At 40.8% G+C, this 15,506-nt stretch overlaps 1 protein-coding gene across 1 annotated transcript; it reads left to right on the top strand.

Moving 5' to 3' along the window:
* Window positions 1-1,951: 1,951 nt before the first annotated feature.
* plp2b (proteolipid protein 2b) lies at window positions 1,952-15,328 on the top strand. Its single transcript, XM_083895173.1, has 6 exons — window positions 1,952-2,087; window positions 2,245-2,345; window positions 11,223-11,378; window positions 11,471-11,569; window positions 12,716-12,809; window positions 13,936-15,328. Exons 2-6 carry the CDS (start codon window positions 2,247-2,249, stop codon window positions 13,947-13,949), a joined length of 462 nt encoding a protein of 153 aa, XP_083751299.1. The 5' UTR covers window positions 1,952-2,087; window positions 2,245-2,246; the 3' UTR covers window positions 13,950-15,328.
* Window positions 15,329-15,506: the final 178 nt, after the last annotated feature.

Below are 15,506 nucleotides of genomic sequence, written 5' to 3' on the forward strand. Positions count from 1 at the left end.
TTAGTTATAATCAGATAAGTGAAATAGAACGCTTTGAAATGACAGCGTTGTTTATAGATACAGCATGTCCTTGGTTGGCCTATTTCTAAGGAGTTTCAACACCATTTTAGCAGGACATGGGCCAATATGTAGGTTAGCTTAGCTTGCAGACTGACGATTTGTACAAAACTACACTTACGTTGTGCTTTTTCGTGAGCAAAATGCAGTGCTGGTGGATCTGTACAGTAATCTGTCAGTTTCTGCAGCTGCTGCACCGTATTATTTTCAAAAGCATCATTATATTAATGTCAATTCCTATTTTTACCCTTGTGGCTCATATCGGTGAAAAGGAAATTCTATACAAATGGTAAATAAAATTGCACAACAATGGATACGTATTAATTTAAGTATGTTCCAAGTGTGTGGAAATCCACAGATAAATAATAACCATCCACACAGGAGCGTTCTCGCTTTTCTTAACTGTTTTGTTAATGGTATAAGTGATATATATCCATATCCATATACCAAAAAGATGAAGCATCTTGTTGTTTGTGAAACGTATTTTTAAATAAATTACCACAAAATGCTACACAGCCCTCATTTTAACAACTCTCCTCTTCTAAAACTACGGTGGCCCTGAGGTGTAAAATCACAAACGCAAATCAAAACGGAAACACAAATCAAAAAAACACAAAAGCAGAACACACAAAAACATTAAATCAAAACGTAAACGCATATCAAAAAACACAAGACATACCTCTTACGTTTTTTCCGTTGATATCTTTTGCGTTTTTTTGATTTGCGTTTGGGTTTCGCACCTCAGGGCCACCGTATAAAACAACAGGTTTGAGTATTACGACTTTATTCTCGTAAAATTTACGAGAAAAAAAAGTTGTCATTTACAACTTTGTTCTGAATTTACAACTTTATCCTCGCTAATTGAAACTTTGAGAAAGCATTTTTTTCTCAATGTGGCCCTAAAACAAAAGATATATATATATCTATATAATATATAGATAGCAAGGCGGCGGGCAACTGCTTGGGGCCCTGAGTCGATAGGGGGGCTCCCGACACTCGGAGCCTAAATGCATCAGTGAGCAGCTGCATCACCGTCTCCATTAAACAACAATGGTTGATTAGCAATGACATCTCAGTAGTAAACCTCCCTAAAGAGGCCCCACGTCTCCTCACGTTAACCTGTGTGAAGCTGAAGGAAAATGAAGAGGAGTTATCAATCAGGAAGTTAGAAGAGGAAGAAAAAAGAGAGGATGAAGAAAAAAGAAAGAAAGACACACAGTTGTAAGTGGCGCTGCTGGCGCAGATAATGATATAATCATAACATTAACAGTCACTGTCTAACGAACGGGGACACAGACAGCAGCTAACATTAGCGTCAGAATGCTAGCTGACGCTAACGCTAACGCTAACTAGTAGAAGTAGTGCTTCTCCTGCTGTGGGTTTAGTTCCCCCAAGAAAACTATTTAACTTCTATACTTTATATTTTGTTTATAATGTGAGTTATTTACAATGCAATGAATAGGTTTTTTTTTAAAGTTATTTACAGCATTTTATTTTTTCTATTTATTTCTATTGTCTTATAATGTGTTTTTTTTTTTTTTTACAATGTAATGTTTAGTTTTTACTAAGTTTGTATAGGTTTTTACAAGTTATTTACAGTATTTTATTGTTCTTTACATTTATATTTTCACATACTTTATTTATCTCTCCGTTCCTACAACAATATAAAGAGAAAATTAGAATCTGATTAAAAATGTTATCTTTTGACAGCCCTGATATATATTTTTTTGTTTGTTTGTTTTTAAATGTTCAGTTCCACAGTGGAGAGTGAAGTACTCACATGATGTAGAATTTCCGAGCTGTTCGTGAACGCAGCAGCTCCACTGTGGCGAGGCCAACGCCCCACTGTCACCTCCTCCACCTCCTCCTCCACACACTGAAAGCAAGAGTTTTCCTGCGGTGTTTGCTGTGGCTCTGACTGACTGACTCACACCAACCAGGGCGAGTTTTATTCACTTTTATCGGAGAAGTTGATTCAAACCGAAAGAACTTCTCAGGGAGCAACAGCAGCAGCAACAACAGCAACAGCGGTCGGTTAAAAAAAACCTTAAAAAAAAACCACTGCGACCGTTAACATTTGAATTTCCATCTCGAGACAGTTTTTTTGTTGTTGTTGGAGTTCAGGCTCTAAAACAACTCACTCACTGTACGTCCATATAACAAGGTTGTCGATACCGGTTGTTACAGAAATGGCCGATACAACCGCGTCCAGCCCCGCCGCGAACTGCGTGGACAAGCTGAAAAGTTACGTGAAGACCCAGAAAGGGATTATACTGGCAGCAGAAATAGTAAGTTCACTCACTTTACGTTGTTGGTTTACGTAGCGATACAGATGTTTCACGGCGTTGGTTATGAACGTGTCCTGCTGTTTAAAAAATCTTGTTTTCTCGTGTATTTATTAGGGTTAAGGGAGTCATTTTTAAGGCAGCAGTGTGCGGGTCATCACGGGGAATGAACAGCATGTGATCTGTCGGGGGTTGGGTGAGGGGGTCACGGGCAGAGGTGAAGGGTTTTCCTCACCTGTCACATGTGCTTCACTCTCTCCTCATTTGGCACCAAAGAGACAAATGCTGAGCGTAAATGGCAGATGACAGCAGCTTATAGGGGTTAACCGTCGTCAGGCGTCTCCCCCCCTGTCCTCATGACCGCAGACTGTATACTATTTGTGGGGCAGAGAAGTGAAGCTGTGTGGCCCCAAATATGGCCAAGAGAAAATGCAATGTACTGTGTGTGTGTGTGTGTGTGTGTGTCATCATTAAGCCTGTATTTGGACGCACATCTGGCAAACAGGAGGAAACAGACGACACCACAGCTACACCTTTTGTATCTGTGTTGTGTGAGCTGTGGCAAAGTGCAACCACATCCTTAATGGAAACTGTTTTTATGTTATGTTATGTTATGTTTTCCATGGTCACAATCTCACATGGTTGCCTCGATTACGGTAATGACATTTATTTGTTTTTCGGCTCAGTCTCGGGAGACGCAACAAACTGTGGAAACAGAAATGACAATTATTTCTCAGTGGAAACTTAAGGCTGAGGCTTGTTTACACCCCCCCCCCCTCTTACCTTACAAATCCTAACTGTAATTATTTCTAAGACGGTTTTCTCGTGTGTAGTTTCAGGTGTTTGTACTTTGCTTGGTACATTTGTGCCTGTTTTCCCCACTACTACGTGTTGTACATTTTACTTTATTACATTTATGTGGATTGAGTTTATGTGAGGTAGAGGAGACGGGACACAACAGAGCTGATAATCTGCTCCATGAGATGACTATCAAGCCCAATCTTTACCCCTGCGTAAGGGCTACATTATACCCCTCGAGCCTTCATAGTTCTCCGTCGTGGTTCCGGATACGCACTGCAATTTTTCGCCCGATCAGTAGGGGTCGCTACGCAAGGTTGTTGTGCTTCTGTCTACAGTGAGCAATCGGACTGTTGTTGTTGTTGTTGTTGCAGCTGAATAACATTGAAACAGTGGCCGTTTCTCACCTTAGATAAATATTTTTCTGTGTCCCGGAACACAGTTTTAAGATCATTTGAGGTTGCGAAATTAGCCATTTAGAGTCTAAACATGTGGTTTGTGTATTAAGATATGACGTATTTATAGTTTGCCAGCGACGTTGTCGGTTGTCTGTGGATGCTCGGTGCGCACAGTGGCCGGCACAGAGTTATCTCTGCCTTTCCCGAGGACCAATCGCAGCCGTCACCATCGGCAGCCTGTCGGAGAGCCTCTCTGTCATCTCTGGCTGCATGAAATATTTTTTCACTCCGTCAAGGCACAACGGAGACAGCAAGGGCAGCAATCGGTCCTCTAAAAACATAGTTTCCGTTATTACTTTTCCGGTTTGACTACTATCACAACGTAAACACTGGCAGCGCCATTTTCAAAACACCGACTACTAGCACGAAGACGCACTCGAGATGAATCCAATTGAAGAACGCCTAAAGTATCTGTGTTCCAATGTTATTCATGGGACTAGGTCAGTCTCGCCTCCTACTGATCGGACGTGAAATTGCACCGCGTATCCAGCACCACGACGGAGAACTACGAGGGCTCGAGGGGTCTCCGTGGTTACGCAGTTGAATAGCGCATTACGCAGTTGTAGCAGTGTAATCACCACTTTAGATAGTACTCTGCTCCTGTCGTGTTAAGAAAGCGTAGTAAGCACTCAGCCTGGTTTCCAGAGACTGTGTGGTCATAGTGTTGTGTGTGTGATGACAAGCACACTAGATATTTAACACCCAGTCTGCTGTGGAGCATTGTTATGGTTGGGTAAAGTTTGACTCTTTCAGCGCTTGCATCCCACTGGTTTTTGATGCCCCAGATCAGCTCAGGCCTAGTACCAGTGATATATGCCAGGGTTTGGAAACACTACTTCAGGAATAACACCTTTTTTTTTTTGGTATTCCATGTAATTTCTGAAGTATCTTTAATAAAATAAGCCTAGATTTACTTATGTAAATTTTTTGAACACTTCTACCTTTGTGCAAGCTCATATCTGGCCTGTCTACTGCAGCATACCTCACAGTAAAGTATGGACTACTGCACTACAAGGTTCACTTGTTTCTAAAAGCAAGGGAAGCTTTTTTTTGTATCAGTGATGAAAAGCCTTGTTCTCATAACTCAACAAGGCCATTATAGAGCAGGCTGTCAGATGTTGGTGGTCAGTGGTCCACCCACTGTAAAAGTCTTTTTTTCTTTTTGGATGTAATGGAAATTCCAGGCTGTGTGTGAAGTTTGGCCTCAGGAACAAGGAATGCGTGAATTGCTTGGCACACACAAGCACACTCTGGTGTGCCATTCAAGGGTACACACACATCAGTGTGTTGTTTCCTCCCAGTCAGGGCTTTAAAGGAAGTCATCTGTATTTTGGATATCGGATTTTGTTTACAATGAGGACAGAAAGCTGACCGTACCAAACCGGAAGACAAATGTCATTACAGCTTAATACAACAAATCTAATAGGAAATAGGATTTTTAACCACAGTAGCCATGGTTGCAGGTTAAAGGTTGAGAGGAAAAATGGAATGTTTGACTTCATGCACTGACTGTCAGCAGGTTTTCACAGTAACGTTTCCATGCCGTAACTAGTTTTCATATAGTTTGCCTTGCCTTTGTTCTTCCTTGCAGAGGCATGACCATACATGAGCACATGAAGCTGCAGAACAACATACAGATCATAGCCACACCCATCTACAGCAAATTTCAGATTGCCATGTGTCACAGCTTAAGCCAGTAGTGATAAGTAATGAGTCATGCACTCGGATGATCTTCCACTTTACCTTTGTTTGCTCTTAGTCTTAAAGGGATAGTTTGGAATTTTGGACATAAGACCTATTTTCCAACTCAGCCGGTGTGATGGAGACGTCTGGAGACGTTTTCAAGAGATTTCAGTCACTTCTTCTAGTTGCCGAGCTCGCTGGTGCTATGGCTAGCGCAAGTCAATGCTACAAGTTAGCATGGCATTAGAAACACTCATACCGACTCCACAGTGATGACTACAAGTAGTAATCCTTCATTGTAGTCCACTGGTCCAAAAAAACATGCTTTATCACGGGGACTGAAACAGGATTCCCCTTCTTAAATGTGAATATTTTCTGGTTTCTTTCCATTTAACAAAGAAATCATTAACCCAATCAATCATCTACACAAGGTCTGGGGAACACCGATCAAAATCTTTTATGGACCAAACAAGTACTCGCTTCATACAGAAAATAATCAACAGATTAATCGGTAGTTGCAGCTCTAATCTCTCTTACATTCATGTTCGGGTGCAAAGGACTCCTCCAAAGCTCCTCTTGGCCTTACTATTTGATCAGCTGTAATGTGTGCAATGCTAACATTAGTATAGCTATTATCACCTTTAAAAGCATTCACACCCTGTTGAGTTTAAGTATATGATGATATAAAAGTAGCCGCACCATTGTCACCATGCTCCTTTGCAGTGGTGTTGTGTTCTCCTCCCTCCCACTTGTTTTCTCTTCATGCTTTTTTTTCCCCAGTGCGTTTTTGATGTGACACATTTCATGCATGGGTGATCCAGGGTGGAAAAAAAACACCACATAACAGACCAACAACCACTGGCAATGGGACTTGTTGTAATCACTTTTTTAAAAAAAAGAGGGATCACCCAGTTAAAAAAAAGAAGTTCCCTCTACTGTTATTGTGAAAGAGGCTTTCGAGTAAAATGTGGAAGAAGAGTTCATTGAGGAAAGATGAGCAAAAAAAGAAGAGTGATGAAATGAAATCAAAAGTTCCATTTTGCTCTCAACATGCACGTTATAGACGTTAGTGTGCCCACGGCAAGTGCCAAAAAATAAATACCCCAAAATGTAAGTGACTTCCCTAGCAACCATTACTGTTTTGGTTGTCTCTGCACAACAGACTACATCCTGGCTCACTCGCGTTGCCTCTGACTATAATTAGCCAACCATTCCAAACAATTTAACCTCCAGTCGGTTTAAAAGAGTTGCTCATTATACAGATATGAATGGGTCCTAGTCGAAATCTCAAAACACTGACCCCATGCAAACAGATCCACCGCTGTGTGGAAAACATAGGAGTGTCAACATCTCAGAGCCTTTCTTGTTCTCAGGGATCCATGCAGTGGGTGTTTCTCCGAGTGACGGCCCCTCTGGTCTTAATAGAGCCCCTTTTGTCTCGGACCTTGGCCTCGACCACCACGCTACTCTACAGAGGCAGTCTGTGCCTGTCTCAAGAACACATGAACTACTGATGCATCAAACTGGCCCACTGCGTGTTTGTGTAACAGTTGCCGTTTAGTGGAAGGGAGGGGACGGGGGGGGGGGAAGCAGTAGTGACAGATGTAGAGTTAGTGTCGAGTCGGTTACATCATGTGTGTATCGTGTAGACCGCCGCGATTTGACACTGGCCTCCAGGTTGTCTGTGTCTGAGAATAAAACACGGCAATGTGCAAAATGTGCTTTTTAAATGACCAATAGACATGATTTATGTGCTTAGTGTTGTGCAATGATTCATTTATTTTTACTCGTACCAAGAAAACAATGCAGAGAAATGCTTCAGAACACCTGATTTGCACAGTGAACTGCAGGGTGGAAGTGCAAAATGTATGTTTTAGAAAGAAGAATTTTCAAAAGGCAGAATTTAAATTCAATGATATAATGAGAAAAACGTAATATGTGTATTTGACCTGATATGAGGGCTGAGCAGTAAAACATCACAATATTTTTAGGCTTTAGTGCAATTAATATATATATATATCATATCAAAATGTTAAAGGTGCCATATGTAAGAATGTGGCCAAAAATGGTTACTACATTCAAATTCAAAATACAGAGGTCTTTTTCGGTTCGTTTTCTGACCTAACTGGCAACCTGTGGTTGCTTGGCAGCTGAGAATCTACTGACTGTAATGATTGGTAGACGGCGGTGGGTGGTGCCACATGCCAAAACATGACTTCAAAACATAAACATGATTTGCAGTCTGCAAAATATTTTTTTTTTAATACAAATATTTTGTCTGTGAGTTCAGTTTGTTATATGAACATTATTCCTGAGTCTCTGTGACATATTAGGAGGATTTTATGGCCAGTTGCTTTAGATTTATTACATAATGCACCTTTAAATTTAACCATTTGATGCTTAAAATGACACCAGTATGTCAATGCAATGCAGTATGTCATTTGCATGATTAAAGGGGAATAATGTCAGCACTGCACAAACACTGGTGCCCGTAGGAAGTCGCCTGCCAAGTTCAAAGCCTGTCAAGCGAGCCGTTGCATAGTCATTACTATTAACAGACAGCCGGGCGGACGTCCCTTGCATTTATAGATAGATGTTAAAGGTCTTGCCCAAGTCCTAATTGAGTGTCGGTGTCAGAGGGCTGCAGACAGAGGAGAGCATGTCTGACACTTTGTCAGAGCAGAGGCTGCACTTTCTATTTACATTAAAACCTTCTGTAAAATGATCAGAAAATATGTAGTTCTTCGATTCACTTGAGTTTGAGTTTAGTTCTGTTGACCACTGCTCCAGTCCAAACCCATTGGTCATCATTTTGATACCGTCACGATTCTGAGATTATGTCCATAAGTGACTATAATCACATAATATACAAGTAATCTCTAACAATTTTCATGAGCGTCCAACAAAACCCCTATATGCTTATTTTTCAGTTTCCATAAATGGAGTAAACAAAATGACATCATTTGCTTTCAAGTATTACTTTAAAGTGTTCCATTTCGGTATCTTTCACGTCTTTTAACATGTGTATACGTCGAGCATGTTCTCATTCTATCTGTCTTGTTAGGATCTTTGTTGAAAATAGCACTGGTGATAAACATTTGGACACAGACTTACCTCTGAGGTGCGAGAAAGATATACTCTAGCTGAAAGTGAGGTTGTGGAATTTCCAAGGCGCTTGTGAAGGCAGGAGTTTGGCAGTGCAGCAAATGCTCCGCGAGCACCATCTTGGCTCCTCTTCCCTCAAACTGAAAACAAGAGTTTTCCTGTGAAGCCGCTCTGACCGCGACCAACCAGGATATTACGCCGAGAAAAACAACTTCCAGTTAGTTTGAGCAGCAGTTCTAAAGTGTCCATATGTTGTCACACAAAATGGACGATACAACTGAATTGGCGGATATAACCGAAATAGCTGATCTAACGGAATTGTCCGATATAACCAAAATATCTGATACAGCTGCAATAACTGATGCCAGGCCCAGGTTCGTTGTTTATTCCCGGGAGAAGCTGAAAAGTTATCTGAAAACACGTAAAGGCACCATACTGGCAGCAGAAACGGTAAGTGCACTCGCCTTTTTACCAACCGTAAACTTCAACCGCAGGATGTGTGAAAAGCAGAAATCTAAGGGAAAATCGAGAAATCTCAAGACGCTGCCCTTAGCGTTTTTGTGCATACAACCAGTACACTGCTATAGGCAAATGGTGATGTCATAGCCCCACTTCTTTCGCTGTCGCTATCTTCGCTTACATAAAGTTGTTGAATGATCAAAATGTCATAATGACAACAGCATTAATCTATGGATCCACATCAACAGTCCAAGCTAGTGGTGCTACTGTGATGGTGTGAGGGAATGGATTCTTGACCCACTTTCTGCCAATTAATGAGTCAGTCACCATTTTAATGAGGTTGTGTATTCAAATTGACCATAATTGACTGGCTGGACCATGTTTCAAAGCAAAGGTCACCTCGGTTTTCATAGCCATGACACAGAATTGAGCGTCCTTCTTGTTTCCCGATCTGATCGTTTAGGTTGTTGTAGAAAGAAGGGCTGTTCGATTTTGTCCAAAAATAAAATCCCGAATTTTCTCGTCTCAAAACCAGATTTCCGATTCCGATTTGTACGTTTTTGGCCTGGTAGCTTGTAGCGGGGGTCCAGCACATGAAGCAAATGTCGAAAGCCAGCCTTTTCTACTGTGTATATCGGAACCAAGTCTATTGCGTTGCCTAGATACGTGGTCCTAACTAAATAATTGCAATTACAATTTAAAAACTATTAATCCAACAGGCCTAGTAAAAAGTGGAATTAACTATGCCTGACATGTAATCGGATCAAAGTGGACCATAATCTCAAATGTCTTTTTTCGAAGATGGGTTTGTTTAAAGAGAAAAGAAGGAATTAACCAGTATTAACATGGCTTTCAGAATAAAGTGCTAGTGATGGGACAATATAGGATATTATTGCTCATCGTGGGTTCACGAGTGACTCGAAAATCCTGTCTAACTCACTAACATACAGTGCTTGTGATTTATTTATTAATGTGCCACAATGGGGGGCAGCATTTTTCCTTGTAACGTATTATTTCAGACAAAAAAAAGTATCTCATATTCGATGTTTCTGACTAGCATAAGTGTAGACGGAAGGCTACGTCTGTATTAAATTAAACCATGTCAATAATATGGTGAATTACAATTATTTTGGTCTGGATGATGGTGGTGGAAAATGTTTATATCATCCCATGACTACTGACAGCAGCAGGCTTCTGAGGCGTAGGCTGCCTACATTTATGATTTCTCCACATTGGCAGCTTTCCAATGCAATGGACCGAGAAGAATGCACATACTTTTTTTCCCCCCCTCATATGAAAAGGGTGGAACAAACAGTTGAGTATAAATCTAATGAGACAGCAGGCTGTCATAGTCTGATACACTGCTATTTGACTTGAGTCCTGGCAAAGAAGACTGATGTTTTTTTTATGATTGATTGAACAATGTTGGGTTTGTTTGAGTGAATTATTGTCTGACTGACTAATCCTGAGAGTGGACACAGTCCGACTGATCTTGGACACAGCTCCTTTTCTCTAACTGAGCACTGAGATGAACCTTCGTCCTCAGATTAAAACATCTCACAGTCCAACAGTTTTCACCCACGGTTGGTGTAGTGGTTAGCACTCTTGCCTTTGCAGCCAGAAGACCCGGGTTCCTGGGTTCGAGGCCCGTTTGGGACAACTTCGGAACAAGGGCCTTTCTGCAAGGAGTTTGCGTGTTCTCCCCGTGTGTGCGTGGGTTTTCTCCGGGTTCTCCGGCTTCCTCCCACAGTCCAAAAACATGCGATATGGGAATTAGGTGAACTGGTCACTCTAAATTGACCGTAGGTGTGAGAGTGTGAGTGAACGGGAACTGTCCACGGTGTACCCCGCCTATCGCCCAATGTCTGCTGAGATAGGCACAACACCCCCCCGCGACCCTCTGGTGGAGGATAAAGCGGTAGATAATGGATGGATGGATGGAACCTGTGAAGTCAGGCTTTTGAGCTAGGATTTTTTAGAGGGTGCCCCCCCCCCCTGCCCTTCGGTTTCCAGCAGACTTTCCAGCATTTAATATGTGCTGTTCCACCGTGTCCTCACATCTTGTTGGAATTGTTTTATTGGTGTTCCAAACTGATCTTGTACGGCCAGCACGCACCTGTCTATACCCGCGCGTCATCACAACATCGTTTCGGTGGTTACCGGGGGAAACGGGAGGAAAACATAGGGCGTCTTTTGGGCGTCCTGCCTAAAAGTAGGACGTCTAATTTCTTATTATTTTCAGTACAGCCCTGCTGGCTAAAAGCCTATGTGAAGTGTGAAAGACAGGAGGAATGAAGACAGCATCTATTAGTTTTCTAGCATAACAAAATCCTTATTCTCTTTTCCCCCACCTCCCCCTTCCCGTTATCACTCTCAGGTCATCAGTTTAATCATCCTCATCTGCTATGCCGCGTCTCTGTACGGAGGTTACTCTGCTGTGGCCATCTGTGAGATGATCTTCTCCATAATTTTCTTTGGCATCTTCATGATGGAGCTGGACAAGCAGATCCTCGTGGTCAACTGGATCTGGACTGTGAGTTAACTCAACACTAACACACACACACACACACACTTCTGTGCCACAGTTGCACAGGTGTTCACCTTCCTCTGCCTCCTTGTTCACAGGATCTGTTCCGCGCTGCTCTCGGTGCCCTCCTTTACATCATCACCTCTCTGATCTGTGTCATCGGAGGAGCCGGGGACGGCGCTCGTATCGCAGGCGGGGTAAGTGAAGCCGCTGTGACTCAGCGGAAGAGTTTTGCTGCTTGTTGTCACGACGACAAATTACTTGAGCTGCAAATGTGGAAACTAATCAAATACGTCAGGGGTGAGATACTGCAGTCATTTGTTTTCAGTATAATTAACACCATAATTGAGTGAAAGCAGTCAGTCAGCAATAGAATCTTAATCAGTTCCAGGCAGTCTTTTTGTTAAAGAATGTCAAATACCAGCCAAAGAACTTTTTTTGTCTGAGACACATTTCGTGCATCAAAGACAAGATCGCTCCTTTTTACTGTACAGTACAAACCACCACAGTGGTTCAGTTTCTGGTACTGTACATTATCTGATTAAGGGGATGGCTACACGTTTTTGATTTTAAACATGCTTCATAAATTTGACTTGAAATCAGTCACCGTAGGTCCTGTGGTCTCCGTGGTTTAGAAGCTTGACTTCTCCTCTTCATGGCCTAATAACCCAAAGGATATGACAAACACACAAACGTTGTATCATAGCTAAAAAAAGAGGATGTGCTTTCAGTTGCGACACCTTGGGAGTGTCGCAACGCATCTGACAGGACGACCAGCGCAGCATCTAACAAAAAGGAAGGAGAGCAGCAGATGCATTGTTGCTCATACAGTGTGGTTCCGGGAAGGGCTGAACGATGCATTATCACAATAAAAATGTCTCGATTATAATCGAGACAAATGTCAGATAATTAAGGTCGTGAGCGTAAGATGCCGACACATAGCTGCAGTTTTACCTTCTGTATGGACGGAAATAATGTGTTCTTTCTCAAAGTATGTTTGCACAATGCATACATTTGAAATATCGATATTGAAGAAAGATATTTCTATTGTTACTATTACTGTTCTGTTGACACACATTCACTATTGGCATCTCATGCCACTTTAAGCCTCGATCTTTTGTTTATACACCACATGTAATTGGGGATGAAGGCATCACAACGTTGCCCTACAGTGATTGTTGTTTGTTCCCTCTCAAGTCAGAGAGAGATTCTCTCATTTTCAAAGTCTTGCCGTCTTCACTTGCTTATTGTCATGTGTAATGTATTATGCCAGAATGTTGTCTTTTTATGTGATGATTATCACTGTGATTCTGAATCTACCTTGTGTTTCTAATTTTTTTTAGGTGTTTGGTTTGATCGCTGGTCTGTTGTTTGCTTACGACACCTACACCATCTACTTGCAAATGAAGAACAGGCAGCACAATCCAGCTCCCACCCGTAAGAGCAACACATGCATATTTACACACTTGGTTAACACTTGTAAACACACAACAGTGTGTGACCGATAATCTCTGGAGTGTGACCTAATAGTTTCCTTTGAGTTCATCGATACGTCTAGCAGGAGATCCACTTGTCTCTGTGTTTTTGCATTAAACAACTTATTTACATCATAACCACTTTAGAATGATCAGAAAAACCTGTTTCATGACTGATTCACTGCTCTCTCTGCATGCACAGTTCACAGAGCTGGATTTTTGTTAGAGGTGGAGCCTTGCAATAAAATCCCTTAATCGAAATGTTATCAAAACCGCGAGTCGTAGGAGGCGCACTATTTCTTAAACGCAAAATGTGTGAAAAAATGACCATATCAGATTATATTCTACAAACTTAAGAAAACAGCTTTGCACAAATATTACACAGTAGTCTTTTTAACAGGGTTCCTACGCAGCATTGAAAAGTATGGAATTGAATTAGAGTCATTTCCAGGTCTGGATAAGTATGGAAAAATGTTTGTGTTGTTTCCAGACTATTATCTCACTTTCTAAAATTAAATATATTAATATATACAAATCAAAACAAGTTACTAACGCAACATAGCCGACCTGTAGATGACATTAAACTAATCAAGCTGGCTATAGAATGGTGTCGCGTTACCATGGTTACTGTTACTGACTGTGATTCTCATTTATGTATTATTTTCCATACGTGTCGTCGAGTCAGCCACCGATTGTCGGCCACGACATTGTCATGGGTCGATGCAAGTTTTCCGAGGACTCGCTTCATGAAAATTTACTGAAGGATTTTAAAACTATTTATTTACATAATAAACATCTAACAATTGGTATTCACATGTTTAATATTGAAAAATCCTCTGAGAAGTCTGGAAATTTGATTCTGGAGAAGTATGGAATTTTGAAATGGAAAATGTGTAGGAACTCTGTTTTAAATATGTCAGTCAAATGGAAAAGAGAATAATTATATGAAAAAGTACCATTTCCACTCATATCGCAATTTCAGTCAAAAATAATCGCAATTCGCTGTGTCTAAGGAGCACCTGGACATAATTTATTATACGACGAGATGTTTGTTTTTCCCTCACTCTCTGATTGTTTCTTTATCGCAGATGACGGAGTGTAAACACGGACACGTGCACTTGTGTCAAGAACATTGAGGAGGACTGAGAAGACATTTTGTGGAGACTTGAACAGAAGGTGGAGCAGAGAAAACAATGGACAGTCAAAACGAATGGGTCACTGTTTTTTTTTTTTTTTTTTCAATGCCACTGAATGGTTTGAGCAGATGAGCAGATTTGTTTTAGGGCCGTGTCTGATGGCAAGGATGACATAGCCAAAGTGAGTGGTATCATACACACATGTATGTCAGGAATAACCTCATCTACCACACCAGGAAACCCTCTCAGACATGTTTAGTCCAACCTCAACGTACCACTCATTTAAAAAAAGAAAAAATAAGCAGAAAAAAAAGGGAAACTGTGAACAACACAGTGTAAAACTGAATTTGATGTTGTCGTTGCAGCTTGTCTGATCCATGTCTCCTGTTGACGCACTGCTGTATTAAGTCGTAACCGTGTCATTTGGACTAAAACGTGTAATTAGAAATGGTTTAACATAATTATGCTCCTCTTCCGTTTGATAGCTTGAGTTTTCACAGCGGTTTAAGCATTTGCTCCTCCGTCATTACTTCCTGTGTGTTGCAGTGCCTTAAAGCCTCATTTACATTAACCAGTTAACTTACCCCGTCCCATCTTTTACACATACCACACGAAGTGGCCTTTTGTCCTGTATCAGCAGTCTTTTTGGGTGTTTTTCTACTAATCAGGGTTTTAGTCCGCATCATTGGCAACCATAGATGTCCATTAACTGTCAACATGTGCCTAATTTGAGTCACTAGTTTGATTCTCAGATGCGATGAGATTAAATGATCCAACACTGTGGAAAATGCTCGTGTTGCAGCAGCAAATGTTCAGTGACAAATAGAAAATAGGCGTTGAATAAACAGAAATATATAAAAACACAGAATATTCAGTTGTATTAGATTTAAGAACAACAAACGGTGAACAGTGAAAACTATTTGAAAATAATATTAAGATATTTACATAATACCTGTTATCCAATGGCCTTTTTACACCTTTCACTGCAGAGATTACATGAAAGTTGCTCAGGTTTTTCTTTTCCCTCACATTTTGTAACACATTGTTAAGGTGCATAATATTTTTTAAATAGTTAGTTTTTACAGTCCAGTTGTGAAATAATTTTTATAATACATTTTTGAGTTTTAAGAACAAAACGTCTGAAGAAATATCAAATAGATTAAATATTATGAATGGGTTAGCGTTAGTATGTTCTATATCTGTTTCTTGTACCCTTTCTGTACGATCTGTCTAAAACATTGTCTTGTTACCACAATGATGTTTCCTAACAGGTTGTTCATGAGTCTGCAGTTTGTAATTTTGTAATTTAAAGCATGTCATGCTTTGGGGAAATAAAAGCCATTGTCACTGCAAAGGAAATCTGTTGATACTACACAACCCACGTGTCTTCTCTCAGGTTGCCACTAGATGGAAGCAGACTTTTACACTTCATTTTAAATGCACTGCTCAACTGGAAACAGCTTGGGCCTCAAATAATAATAATAATGGAAGTTAAAAGTGTAGAAACATGACTGTAGCTGTGT

This window comes from Microchirus variegatus (assembly GCF_963457635.1).
Source record: "Microchirus variegatus genome assembly, chromosome: 9".
NCBI lineage: Eukaryota > Metazoa > Chordata > Actinopteri > Pleuronectiformes > Soleidae > Microchirus > Microchirus variegatus.